Genomic DNA, 15,209 nt, shown 5'->3' on the forward strand with positions numbered 1-15,209 from the left:
TTCCACTTGCTCTGACAGTTGGCATTGGACCCAGAGTTCTGCAAGTAGCATTCTGCCACAGGTCAAGGAACCACCAGCAACCTCTGGAGGAACCCTAGGGTGTAAGCTAGTTTTTCACAACTAAGGTACCGTTGGGTTAACCCGGGGTCCCGTGACCACAAGAAAAAGTTTGCCTTGGATCAGAAATGGATGAGAGGACTCTGTGAACCAGGTAGGAACCTCGAAAGTTCCTTGAGCTATGGCTTACAATAGACCCCCAGAAAACTAGGGTTCCATGGAACTCTGGTTGTCTCTCCATTTTTTCATAACACATTTACCCCAGTGGAACCCTAAGATAATTTTTAAGTATTGGGGTACCCCTACTAAAAATAATGAATTGGGAGTCAGTAGGAAAATGCCAGTTACATTGTTGGCCAGCAGGTAGAACTAAACCCTTACAGACAGCTAAAAAAGATCACTGGATCATCATGCTGCCAATTGCACTGCCAGTTGGCATTGGGCCGGGAGTTATGCAAACAGCATTGAATGGGAAGTCAATCTGCCACAACTCAAGGAACCCCCAGCAACCTCTGGAGGAACCCTAGAGTTGCTCTATGGTGTAAGTCAGTGTTTCTCAACTAAGGTGCCATTGGGTTAGCCCAGAGTCCCATGAGCACAAGACTAGAGCACAAAAGGGGGTTCCTTGAGTTATGGCTTCCAATGGAACCCCCTAACAAACACTGGAGGAACCCTAAGGTTCTCTGGTTGAGAGTTCCCAGCTGCTAGTTCACCTGGCTCTCTGGTTGAGAGCTCCTAGGTGCTGTCTAATGCCGCGTACACATGGCCGGACTTTTCGACGGACTAGGTCCGATGGTCTTCCCGACAGACTTTCGGTGGAATTCCGATTTTTTTTTTGAATGAGCGGACTTGGCCACACACAATCACACCAAAGTCCGACGGATTTGAATGTGATGGCGTACAACCGGACTAGAACAAAGAAGTTCATAGCCCGTATAGGTCAGACGGAATCATTCCGTCAGATAGTCCGAAGGTGTGTGGGATAGCCCAATCGTTTTTTTTTTTTAAAATTCAGACGGACCTAAAAATAGAAAATGTTTCCAATCTGTCCAATGGACTCAATTCCTATCGGGAAAACCGTTGATCTGTATGATGGTCCGACGGACCAAATACGACGCAAGGGCAGCTATTGGCTACTGGCTATTGAACTTCCTTTTCTAGTCCCGTCGTACGTCATCACGTTCAAAATGGAACGGACTTTCGAACTGACTTTAGTCCGTTTGTGTGTGAGCAAGTCCGTTCGTTTGGAAGTCCATCGTAACTCCCCTGAAAGTCTGTCGGGAAAACAGTCAGACCTTTTCTGCCAGAAAGTCCGGTCGTGTGTACGCGGCATAAGACTTTGTCCCATCCTCCTAAGTACTAAGTCTAGCTGTGAGGTCAGACAAGAAACCCCCCTTCCTTTTTTACTTCTTTTGTCCGACAACGCAGTTACCAAAGAGAAAGCTGCTTAGGCAGATGATAGGATTAGCATAAAAGCCAGGCAACGAGCATTTTCAGAAAGAGGCCAGCAAAAGCAGCCTGTAGATTCCTCTGACAGCATTTCTTGGAATTTCGGTTTATTATTTTTGGATTATTGCGTTCGTGGGTTATTTTTTTATTTTTTGTTCATTTTAACAGTTCTGTCGTTTAACCGAAAAAAAAAAAAAAGAGAAACGGACTGCAAGTTGCGCGGTTCTGCCCTTCCATTCTCTGTGTCGCAGCTCTACACCGAGCATGAGCCTATAAAAACAAATACCCGTTAATATAATAAATACCTACGTAATCTAAACAGCTCCATGGCATGCAGAAAAAAAAAAAATTACTCCAGAGTCCCGAGGCAAACAGACCTGTGGTTGTGAATTCTCAAAGTTCAGGTGACTGAGTTTCTGATCTACGCAAATATAATTAAAGTAGTTTTTTGTGCCATTAATAAAGAGATATTTGTCCAACATTTCCACTGCAGTACAAAGACCACCTTTATGTGGTAGGATTTTCGACCCGAGTCCAATTTACACAACGTTTTGTATTTTTAGCCTTGAACTGTTTTTGGATGGAGCCTGTGGAAAATGGAATACCCTTTCTGGTACCTCGGTTATATAAAAAAAAAAAAAAAAATAGCAATGGATAGATTTTACTTTAAAATAAAAATAATACTTTTTTTTTTGTTGTCGAATGTTATTTTCTTAATTTTTAACGGAGGATTTGCATTAACCCTCTGGATATAACAGATTATGTGGTCGCTATAAAATATTTCACACTCTGGAGAAAATCCTGTGTGAAATTTAGAGACGGCCGCATTCTGGTGCAGCGTCATCTGGGAGGGGGTGGGGACTAGCCATTCAAAAATTCTAATCAAAAATGTTTCAATTTAAATAGCATCGGGGCACAAAAAAAAGACCTACACAATTTTTTTATGGAATAGCTATTTTAAAAATTCTATTAAAAAAACTGTCATTTTAATTAGCATCGGGGGGAAGCCCTACGGATTACCAAAAAAAAAAAAAAAAAAAAAAATTGCAACATGGAGAAAGAAAAAAAAACAATAAGCAAAAGTTAAAGAATAAAGAACATTCTAGACATTGTTTTACTGAAATTAATTGAATGAATTGAAAAAAAAATATTATTTTAATTTAATTAATTAATTTCTAGTATTATCTTAAAGCAAATAAAAAAATGAAAAATAAATAAAATTGATGAAAAATTCGATTTTTATTTTTTTCTGGTGTTTTGTTTACAGGTGCGCCCACATTCTCCAATACATAGTTATTTGTGAATAACCGATTACTGTGGGACAGAAATTCTGACCCCTGCTGGCTAAAATGCTTACTACAACTCCGTCTAAAAAAACATTGGCCTACTTGTGCATAAAAAAAATACTGCCATTGCTGATCTCCTTTGGACAATGCTAGTTGCCCAGCAGTCAGTCATACTAATTCTCTAGCAGGTATAAGGGGTGTCACAGCAGCGAACATCACTGTCCTAAAACCTTTTCAGGCTATCACTTGCTTGTAATGAACAGTGTTAACCAGTACTATTGTATTATATACAGTCACTGCCAGTGCAAGGTCATCTAGAGCCCAGGGCTAAGATGCCGAGCAGAGCCCCCCCCCCCCCCCCCCCCCCCCCACCACCACCAAAAATGGATGATCATTATGTGTCAGAAACAATACCCCCCCCCCAAAAAAAAATTGGGCACTAGCCTTCACACTTACCTTCTAAGCATAAATTCCCTTTGCAAGCCAAAATTCTCCCCAAACAAAAATCCCCACTCTTCCAGTACAAATCCCCCCTCCCAGCTCAAATCCTCTCCCTTCCCAAATACTCTACCCCCCTTCCAAATCCCTCCAAATACCCTCTCCTAGCACTAATCCTCTCCCTCAAATTTCCCCTCTTAGCACAAATCCTACAATCACCCCTCCTAGCACAATCCCCTCACCACTCCCCCTTCCTAACGCAAATCCAACCCCCTAGTTCAAACCCCTCCTCACCTCCAAAGCGTCTCTTATAACATAGCACAACCCCCCAAATCCCCACAGTGCCCGGGGCAGCTGCACCTCCTGCCCACCCCTTGTCCCAGCCCTGTATACAGTGTGTAAATTGTCTAGCCCAACAGGTGGTTCTACTCAGCTGGTCTTCTAAACCAAAGCTTGGTCAAGAACATACCCCTCAGGCTGGACCTTGAAAATGTAGCAACACAGCAAGGAGCTATCACTATGCTAACTCCTCCTATCTGCATAACCACAAGCAATTACTGGCTTCAGCCTGAGCTTTGCTATTCAGGAGATCCAGTATCCAATTGGCCAATATCAAGATATTATGGACAATTTACCTATATGTGAGCCTTATCAGATCCAAGGCAGATAGATTTCGCAAGTTTCTGGTGGTCCTTCTGGTATCCGTTTGACCGTGAGAGGTAGGTTCATAGTTAGTTAGGTTGAATAAAGACACCAGTCCATCCAGTTCAACCTGAGTGAGTATCTACAATTGTTCCTATCCCTGTACATTGCACACTCATGTCAGTCCCTACCCTCAAGGAGCCCACAATCCAAGGTCCCCATTCATATACTAGGGCCAATTTTGGACAGAAGCCAATTAACCTACCTGCATGTCTTTGGATTGTGGGAGGAAACCGGAGTACCCGGAGGAACCCACGCAGGCACAGGGAGAACATGCAAACTCCAGGCAGGTGGTGTTGTGGTTGGGATTTGAACCAGCGACCCTTCTTACTGCTAGGTGAGAGTGCTAACCACTACACCACTGTGCTGCCCAGGTTGCATGGATCAGAATTCCATCACAACTGTGTATGGTTAAGGCTGCACTGAGCCTCTTGTAACTACAACCTGTGCTGTGAAACCTTCCTTTCATGGACTAGGCTAGCTTGGGAACTAAGAGATGGTGGTGCTGCAACCTGTTGAACATGGATTTCAAAAGACTTGGTGTGGGAGCTAGTCAGTAGATGACAAGTCTGGGAAATATAGTAAGGCAGTCAGTGATTGCCAAACCATAGACACTATTTCTTGACCTTTTCACAATGGAGCAACCCTTAAAAATGTGTTCAGGTCTGGGGGGAAACCCCCACTACAATGATCAGACCTACCATGCTACATCAGTGTGATAGTTGTACAGAGTTTGTACAGAATTTTATATAAAAGAATGCATTTCCTTCATAATCATAAATTAAACAAATAATAATAATGGAGAGAAAAGAAAATTGTATTGTCCTCTAACATTGGTGGTCAGTAGGGTAGGCAGAAGATCAACCTGACAATGCTCTCTTTTCAAGGAACCCCTAGAAACCTCTGGAGGAACCCCGAGGTTCCATGGAACCCTTGTTGAGAAAGGCTGTCACAGGTGGTCAGCTCTTGAGTCTTGAGCGCGTTTCATTTTCTACCTGAACCTGGAAGGTTAATGGCTCTGAAGTTGATGAATCCACATTTATCTGTCCAAGCTCAGAACAATTTCTACTTGCCTGAACCCAACAAAGTCCCACACTTTGTAGAATCCTGATGGTAACTGGTCAATTTAAAGGATGGTGCTCTGCAGACTTGTAGCTGAAGAGAAGTGGGGTGGGGGGGGGGGGGGGTAACGATGAGGCAGAGACGCGTTCAATCAGTCTGTATTCTCTGTAGTCATGACATCATAGGGTAGACAAGGTTCTGAGACTGGATTTGCAGCCCACAATAAGCTTACACACAAGAGCAAGAAAACTTGGAGTAATATTTTTGCAGCCTTTCTGCTGTCAGAGAGAGGGGGTTACCGCAGCCTGAAAGCATATTGCAATATGAAAAACTTTGTAGACTCCAGGTGTAAGGCAAACTTTAAGGTTCTTCTCAGCAATCTGGCTTCAAGAAGGGATCTTAGGGATGTTCTTTTTTTCAGCCTTACTATATAACTATGTAACTAACATTCAACTTGCAGGTGTGAAATTGTATCACATGCACAATTGTCTGTGTTTTGATATAAAGAAATCCTGACAATAATATTTCAGTTCCCCAAATAATAATATGAAAGAGAAGACGAAGCAGACAAAGAAGGAGAAGAGAAACATAAAGAAAAAGACATAGAAGAAGAAAATGAAGAAGAAGTAGGAGATGAAGAAGCAGGAGAAGACAAAGAAGAAGATAAAGAAAAAGAAGAGAGAGAAGAAGAAAATTAAGAAGAAGTAGATGAAAAAGAAGAAGAAGTAGATGAAAAAGAAAGAAGAAGGAGATGAAAAAGAAGAAGAAGGAGATGAAAAAGAAGAAGGAGGTGAAAAAGATGAAGAAGAAGAAGGAGAAGAGCAGGAGAAGATGAAGAAGAAGATGAAGAAGACGAAGAAAAAGAAGAAGGAGAAGAAAGCGCAGAAGGAGGAGAAGAAAAAGAAGAAGAAGAAAGAAGAAAAAGAAGAAGAAGAAGAAAAGAAGGAGGAGAAGAAAAAGAAGGAGAAGAAGAAAAAGAAGAAGGAGGAGGAGAAGAAGAAGAGGAAGAAGAAAAAGAAAAAGGAGGAGAAGAAAAAGAAGAAGGAGGAGAAGAAGAAAAAGAAGAGAAGGAGGGGAAGAAGAAGAAAAAAGAAGAAGGAGGAGAAGAAGAAGAAGAAAAAGAAGGAGAAGAAGAAAGGAAGAAGGAGGAGAAGAACAAGAAGAAAAAGAAGCAGGAGAAGAGAAAGAAGAAGGAACAACATACAGCTTCAACAGCTGGCGGTCATCTAATTGCATATCCCTGTAATAGAGACTACAAGTTCCCATTTCAGCTATTGCTGGAGCGCACGTGGACAGGAAATGGCTGCAAAGAGGCAGCAGGAGATCAAAAGACTTAGGCTTGTTCACACTCCGCAAGCTGCAAGTCGTGCGACTTAGGTGCAACTTTGCCAGCGACTTCCTGGCGATTTGCTGGAGTACAACTTGATGCAACTTTGAAGCCCCTTTGAGGAAACTTTAAGGCTGGGTTCACACTGATGCAATTGCAGACATCACATGTGATTCGCACAGCATTCCTGTGCACATCACATTGCATTGCGAATTCAGCCATACAGTTTGTATGGCTAAAATCGCATCGCATTCACACCAAAATGGTGCAAGACTTTTTTTTTTTTTGACCTGCACTGATATTGGGTTTGTATGGGTGTTCAGACCCATGTGATCCGATTTCCATCTGATTCCACAGTTTGCACTGCATTCTGCGAACCAATTTTGGGGCGGTGTGAACTGCCTGCGATTCCTGATGCGGTGCGGAGCCTGTGCAGGAATGGTTGTGGTTCTCACACCGCATCAGTGTGAACACAGTCTCAGGGAACGCCCCGGTAATCTTTCCTGTAATGTCGGGTCTAAATTACATCAATATAGATGAGGATCGGACTCGGAAGCGACTTCCTTTAAAGTCTATGGGAGTTATTTACTAAAGGCAAATCCACTTTGCACTACAACTGAAAGTGCACTTGAAAGTAAAGTCGCTGTAGATCCGAGGGGGACATGCAAGGAAAATAAAAAAGAGCATTTTAGCTTGCACATGATTGGATGATAAAATCAGCAGAGCTTCCCCTCCTTTCAGATCTACCCCTCAGATTTATAGCGACTGCACTTCAAGGTGCACTTGTAGTGCAAAGTGGATTTGCCTTTTGTAAATAACCCCCTATGGGCACAAGTCAGATAAAAGTCGCCTTGAAGTAGTTTTATAAAGTCACAGCGACTTCAGTAGCTAATTAAGACCGCTCTCATTGACTAATCATTTCACATGTCATGCGACTTGGGGTGTCGTAGGTCGGATCCCAAGTCACGGCAGTGTGAACTAAAGATGCAACTAAGGTAAAAAAAAAAACATGCATTTTATTTATAAATACATTCTCATTTGTTTATGATACACAGAGCTTTAGAAAGTCAACTGCCATTTTTTTGTTACATTTGTTTTATTAAAAGCAGGGAAGAGATACAATGTAACAAAAGGGGGGGGGGGGGGTCATTCTCTAAAGAAAGGCTTTGATGGATTGGCAGGGCAAGGGTTGAATAACCTTCCCTTCTTATGGCCAGTCCGGTGTCCTGATGGAATGGAAGAAACAAAAAATGTCCGAACTGCCTTTTTTTTTAAATAATCTATTTGAACGCACAATTGCGATAGGATGGTGCCAAAATGAAAAAATGTCACCTAAAAAGTAAAAAAAGTGAACTAATCCCACCTGAAAGCACTTTACAAATTCTACAGGAATACTGATCTGTGCAGAAGGGGTGCAATATAACAAAAGGGGGGGGGGGTCATTCTATAAAGAAAGTCCCTTTAAGGGCAGCTTCAGGTGAGGGTGATGAAGGGTTACTGGGGCTGATGAAGGTCCAGGGAGGAGGAGGAGGAGGAGGAGGCCGGGCCCAGAGGTGGCAATCCATCCCTCCCCAGCCTGGAGCTCAGACACTCGCCAGCCCTGATTCTTACCTGCCTCCGGACCACTCACACCCCTTCACTGGGCCTTAAAGCAGCAATGCCAAGCAGCCTGGCCATCGCTCAACACCAGCTGTCCGCCGCATGCGCTGCCCAGACTGACTGCTTTATGGGGTGTGGGGCCCACCAAGCTGGCCTGATGTCACTACGTCTATTATTATTATTATTATAGTTGTTGTTATTATTATTATTGTTAATTATAATAATAATAATAATAATAAAAACAATAATAATATATTATTATTATTATAAATAATAATAATAATAATAATAATAACAACAACAATCATAGACATAATAATAATATTTCTATCATTGTTGTTATTATTACTACTACAAGTAGTAGATGGGGTGTTAACCCTTTCCCTTTCCTGACTCCTGCCACCACCCAGTCTGGACCAAAAACACATTCTGGCATGCCTGTGTACCAGCTGTGCCCATAAACAGGCCCTGCACTGCCAGCCAATGGTCTTCCCCCACCAAGGGAAGATCCCTGAACCAGGGAGCTTACATTCCAACAGGGAACACTGTGTGATATTCTGCACTGTTGATCTGTGGGGATTTCATTCCATTGGATCTTTCTAGGAAACTCTCACATCATTCACATGTCATTACCAACATCAAACACCAATTACCTTCCATTCCACAAATAGACAGGAGGTCCTACTGCAGGCTGACTGTAACTAAGGGGGGGTGGGGGGAGAGAGAGAGAGAGAAGAGAGTGAGACAGAGAGTGAGAGAGAGAGAAAAGAGAGTGAGAGAGAGAGAGAAGAGAGTGAGAGAGAGGGAGGAGAGAGAGAAGATAGTGAGAGAGTGAGAGATAGAAAGGAGAGAGAGAGAAGGGGAGAGAGAGAGAGAGAGAAGGGGGAGAGAGAGAGAGAGAGAGTGAGAGAGAGGAGAGAGAGAGAAGAGAGAGAGGAGAGTGAGAGAAGGAGGGAGAGAGATAGACGGGGAGAGAGAGAGAGAGAGAGAGAGAGAGAGAGAGAGAGGGAGAGGGATAGAGATAGAGAGAGAGAGAGAGAGAGAGAGAGAGAGAGAGAGAGAGTGAGAGAGAGAGAGAAGAGAGTGAGAGAGAGAGAGAAGAGAGTGAGAGTGAGAGAGGAAAGAGTGAGAGAGAAGGAGAGAGAAAAGAGTGTGTGAGAGAGAGAGAGAGAGAGAGAGAGAAGAGAGAGAGAGCAGAGAGTGTGAGAGAGGAGAGAGAGAGAGAGAGAGAGAGAGAGAGAAAGAGAGAGAGAAGATAGTGAGAGAGTGAGAGATAGAAGGAGAGAGAGAGAAGAGAGAAGGGGAGAGAGAGAGAGAGTGAGAGAGAGGAGAGAGAGAGGAGAGTGAGAGAAGGAGGGAGAGAGATAGACGGAGAGAGAAGAGAGAGAGAGAGAGAGAGAGAGAGAGAGAGAGAGAGAGAGAGAGAGAGAGAGAGAGAGAGAAGAGAGTGAGAGAGAGAGAGAGAAGAGAGTGAGAGGAGAGAGAGAGAATAAGAGGGAGAGGAGAGAGAGAGAAGAGAGTGAGAGAGGAGAGAGAGAGAGAAGAGAGAGAGAGAAGAGAGAGAGGAGAGTGAGAGAAGGAGGGAGAGAGATAGAAGGAGAGAGAGAGAGAAGAGAGTGAGAGAGATGGGAGAGAGAGAGAAGAGAGAGAAGGAGAGAGTGAGAGGAGAGGGAGAGATAGAGAGAGAGAGAGAGAGAGAGAGAGAAGAGAGTGAGAGAGGAGAAAGAGGAAGAGGAGAGAGAGAGAGAAGAGAGAGAGAGAGAAGGGGGAGAGAGGGAGAGAGAAAGAGAGGAGAGAGACAGAGAGGGGGAGAGAGAGGGGGGGGGGAGGGAGAGAGAGAGAGAAATGGACAGATATATGGTAGGTATATATATTATATGGTTTATAGTAAGTCGATGTAGAATGGCAGGTATGGATGAGTAGGCAGATAAGTAGGTAGCTCCCCTGATATAACACAGGTAGGTCTCCTGATATCACACTGATAAATAGGTAGGTTCCCCCGATATCACACAGGTAGGTATACACGAGCTGATACAATGTAACAATCTGGGTTTTGGATGAAGACGTTCCGTCCACTCTGCAGATGTCAGTCACATCAATGTTCCAGACACGGGTGGGGGCCTGGAGTTACAGTGGGGTGACAGGCAGGGCAAGGGGTGACAGTGCCCGGGGCAGAGGCAGGGAAGTGGGTCAGGGAAGGCAGTACGACATGGACATCTCTGGGGACAACCCCACAGTGTACAGCCGCTATTTCAGACAGCACGGACACGCGCGGGGAATGAGGAGGATGGAGGGAATCTCACTAGTGACAGAGGGGGGCACGGGTGGATAACAATTAATACCACATGAAAAAAAACTACAGGGAAGAAAGAATAAGCCCTGTCTACTGGGTGTCCGTGATAAAATCGCCAGTGGGGCCAACATAGGAGTGGTCACTGCTGGCAATTGCTGTGCAGTACCGGGGACAGGGCTGACAATATCAGGGGACTCCGTGGGTCATTACTAGACATATTATAAGAGTCGGGAGAGAGGGAGACGTGGAATGTCACCAGTGACGGCACACTGAGTATACAGTAAGGTACGGATATTTCACCAGTGACAATTCATGCGTGCAAAACACACTAAACATTACTAATCAACAAATATATATATAAAGTTAGCAAAATACAAATACAGAACACAGATAGTAGTGATATGAGCAGGAGTGGCATAAAGTTCACGTAATAGAGCAATGGAAAGCTACAGGATAGTAACACGAGTGGGGGGCGGGAGGGAGGGGGCATTAGGAGGGATCGGGGTGTCAGTACAAATAAAATTCTCAATTACCGGTACAATATGCAGAAGGCACAGGCGGGGCACCAAAAACAATTCGTTACAATGTCACCAGTGGTGATTTCACGCATTTCAGTGCACAAAGTAGTAGTACCAGCAGTAACTCCATAAGCAGTTACAAATATAGTCGTGACAATTTCACGGGTGACAGAATAACATCAAGAGGGACCTTACTGGTGGCCAGTGTAAGGAATCGTTATAATATCACCAGTGGGCTAAAACACTGACAATGTGACCAATAACTGACTGTACAAGGGCAATCATTTCACTCTTTAGAAGAAGTAAGCAAAAGTTTGTGGAAGCGATCACGAGTGACAACACAGAGGGAGCAGGCAGAGACAGCAGAGGCAGATCAAAACGCATTGGCATGATGACACACAAACGTGCAATCGTTTTAATGGCATTGTCATGAGTGGGGACAGAAATGACAGATAGGACACTGAGAACAGGAAAAGTTTTACCGATATTGTCATGAGTGGGGACAGAAGTGGCAGACAGTACAATTAACGCAGAGGGGAGGTGGAGATACGTTGTTTCGAATGGGACAGAAATGACAGACAGAAAACTGAAAGCAGGGAAAGTTTCACGGATATTGTCATGAGTGGGGGCAGAAGTTACAGAAAGGACAGCTTGTGTGCAGGCTAGATTTTCAGTAATATTATCACGAGTGAGGATAGGTGAGAGGACACTGGGTGCAGGGAACGTTTGTCATGAGTTGGGACAACAGACAGGACACTGAGTGCAGGAAAAATCTTGAAATTATGTTGTCATGAGTGGGGACAGAACTGACATACAGGACATTAAGTACAAGGGAAAGTCTTAGTGATAGTGTCACCAGTGGGTACAGATGTGACAGACTGAACACTGAGTGCAGGGAAGGTTTTAGTGATACTGTCAGGAGTGGGGACAGAAGTGCCAGACAGCACACCTAAAGTTTGAGAGACTTTGTTATGAATAGGGATAGAAGTGGCAGACAGTTAAAGGGTTCAGTGATATTTTCATGAGTGGGAACAGAGGTGACAGACAGGACACTAAGTGCATGGAAAGTGTTAGTGATATTGTCACCAATGAATGAAGAAAGTAATGGAGAGGGCACTGAGTTTAAGTTTTCGTGATTTTGTCAAGAGTGGGGACAGAGGTGATAGAGAGGACACTGCTGGGGAACAACGTTTCCCTGGGGACAGAGGTGAGTGCAGGGATACGTTTCCATGAGTGGGGACAGAAGTAGTAGAGAGAACACTGAGTGCAGGGAAAGTTGTAATGAGTGGGGACAGAAGTAATAGGCAGGATATTAAGTGCAGGAAAAGTTTGAGTGACATTGTCATGAGTGGGGACAGAAGTACAAGACAGGACACTGAGCACATGGAAAGTTTGAGTAACATTGTCACCAGTGGGGACAGAAGTGGCACACAGGACACTGAGTGCAGGGAAAGTTGAGTGACATTGTCATGAGTGAGGACAGAGGTGGCACACAGGACACTGAGTGAAGGAAAAGTTTGAGTGACAATATCATGAGTGCAGACAGAAATAAAAGACAGGACACTGAGCACATGAAAAGTGTGAGTGACATTGCCATGAGTGGGGTTAGAGGCGGCACACATGACATTGAGTGCAGGAAACGTTGAGTGACATTGCCATGAGTGGGGACAGAGGTGACAGACAGGACATTGAGTGCAGGGAAGGTGTGAGCAACATTGTCTTGAGTGGGGACAGAGGTGGCAGACAGGACACTGAGTACAGGGAACGTTTCAGTGATATTGTTATGAGTGGGGATAGAGGTAATAGAGAGGACACTGAGTGCAGGGGAACAATATTTTTCAGGAGTGGGGACAGAGGTGATAGGCAGTGAGTGTGGGGGAAAAGTTTCCATGACAGAGGTCTACTACTGAGTGCATGGAAAGTTTGAGTGACATTGTCATGAGTGGGGACAGAAATAATAAACAGGACACTGAATGCAGGGAAAGCTTCATAGATATTGTCATGAGTGGGGACAGAAGTGACAGACAGCGCACTGAGTGCAGGGAAAGTTTCCATGAGTGGGGACAGAAGTAATAGACAGGACCCTGAGTGCAGGGAAGGTGTTTGAGACATTGTCATGAGTGGGGACAGGGGTGACAAACAGGACAGAGGGTGCAGGGAAAGTTTCCATGAGTGGGGACAGGGGTGACATACATGACAGGGGGTGCAGGGCGACAGACAGGGGGTGCAGGGTGACATACATGACAGGGGGTGCAGGATGACTTACCTGCAGTATCCAGTGGAAAGTCTCCCCCACCAGTGGGAAGCCCATAGAGCCTTTAGGAATGGGCAGCTTGCAGCTCTTGTCCCGGGTGGCCGCCCAGCGCAGTTGCCAGAGTTGCTGGGACACGGCGAGGAGAAGAGCCACGGAGACCAGGCAGGCGGCGAGGGTGGTCAGCACCGACACCAGATCAAAGCTATCAAACAGCATGGCGAGCCGGCCGGGGGAGCGGAGCCGGGAGGAGGAGGAGGAGGAGGAGGAGGAGGAGGGAGCCGGGCTCAGCAGCACCTGGAGGAGAGGCAGAGCGGAGCGTCAGTCATCCCTGTACAGTACAGCAGTGTGTGAGCTCCAGGTACCAACACTCTGCTATATATAGAGGAGGGGAGGATACTCACTACTCCCCCCACCCTCCCTCCTACTACACTGCTGGAGGCGGAGAGACTCGGGAGAGCTGTTACTACATCTACCGACTACAACCACTGACAGATCCCACCACTACTACTACTACCCCCAATATACTACGGGGCGAGCTGCTACTACATCTACCGACCACAACCACTGACAGACCCACCACTACTACTATCCCCCAGTATACTACAGGGAGAGCTTATACTACATCTACCGACTACAACCACTGACAGATCCCACCACTACTACTACCCCCAATATACTACAGGGAGAGCTGCTACTACATCTACCGACTACAACCACTGACAGATGCTACTACCCCAATATACTACAGGAAGAGCTGCTACTACATCTACCGACTACAACCACTGACAGATCCCACCACTACTACTACTACCCCTAATATACTACAGGGAGAGCTGCTACTACATCTACCGACCACAACCACTGACAGACCCACCACTACTACTATCCCCCAGTATACTACAGGGAGAGCTTATACTACATCTACCGACTACAACCACTGACAGATCCCACCACTACTACTACCCCCAATATACTACAGGGAGAGCTGATACTACATCTACCGACTACAACCACTGACAGATCCCACCACTACTACTACCCCCAATATACCACAGGGAGAGCTGCTACTACTTCTACCCACTACAACCACTGACAGATCCCACTACTACTACCCCCAATATACTACAGGGAGAGCTGCTACTACATCTACCGACTACAACCACTGACAGATGCTACTACCCCAATATACTACAGGAAGAGCTGCTACTACATCTACCGACTACAACCACTGACAAATCCCACTACTACTACCCTCAATATACTACAGGGAGAGCTGCTACTACATCTACTATCTTCTACCGACTAAAACCACTGACAGATCCCACTACTACTACCCCCAATATATTACAGGGAAAGCTGCTACTACATCTACCAATTTCTACCGACTACAACCACTGACAGATCCCACTACTACTACCCCCAATATATTACAGGGAAAGCTGCTACTACATCTACCAATTTCTACCGACTACAACCACTGTCAGATCCCGCTACTTCTACCCCCAGCAGACTGCTGGAGGGACAGGGAGAAATGCTACTACATCTCTTTCAACTTCTACCGATTGCAACTCCTGTCAGATGCTGCTACTACTACCCCCAATACACTGCTAGAGGGACATGAAGAGCTGCTTCTATATCTACCTAAACTTTAAACAACTACTACTCCTGTCAGATAGCACTATTATTATCACCAGTTTACTGCTAGAGGAACATAGAGAACTGCTAATTCACCTTCCTTAAAGTCTACCAAGTACTGCTTCTGCAAGATATCATCACTACTACTCCAATTTTACTACTAGAGAAACAGGGAGAGATGCAACTACATCTCCTTCAACATTTACCAACTACAACCACTGTCAGATCCCAGCACTGCTACCACAAATATAGCCAAATATAGTAGAACACGAGGAGCTTCTACTACATATCCTTCAACTTCTCCAACGATAACCACTGCCAGATCCCACTACTACCCACAACTGACTGCTAGATAACAGGGAGAGCTGCTACTACATCTTCATTAACTTCACCCAATTACAACTTCTGTTAGATGATGCTACTACTACCCCCAATAAACTGCTAGAAGGACATGGAGAGCAGCTTCTACACCTGCCTTAACATCTACCAACTATAACTCCTACCAGATATCACTACTACCTCCAATACACTGCTGGAGACAGAGAGACTCAAAAGAGCTTCTACAAGTTCTCATTTAACTTGTGCCAAC

At 44.9% G+C, this 15,209-nt stretch overlaps 1 protein-coding gene across 1 annotated transcript in view; it reads right to left on the minus strand.

Annotated features, from left to right (window-relative positions):
- CYP26B1 (cytochrome P450 family 26 subfamily B member 1) overlaps positions 1–13,342 on the minus strand; it is a 55,617-nt gene extending 42,275 nt beyond the window's left edge. The window contains exon 1 of the mRNA XM_077478072.1: positions 12,998–13,342. Within this exon, the coding sequence (XP_077334198.1) occupies positions 12,998–13,201 (204 nt within the window). The 5' untranslated portion in view covers positions 13,202–13,342. The remainder of the gene's footprint in view (positions 1–12,997) is intronic.
- Positions 13,343–15,209: the final 1,867 nt, after the last annotated feature.

Source organism: Lithobates pipiens, unplaced genomic scaffold (genome assembly GCF_037356315.1).
Source record: "Lithobates pipiens isolate NorthernLeopardFrog02 unplaced genomic scaffold, aLitPip1_a1.2 Scaffold_13, whole genome shotgun sequence".
In the NCBI taxonomy this organism is placed as follows: Eukaryota; Metazoa; Chordata; class Amphibia; order Anura; family Ranidae; genus Lithobates; species Lithobates pipiens.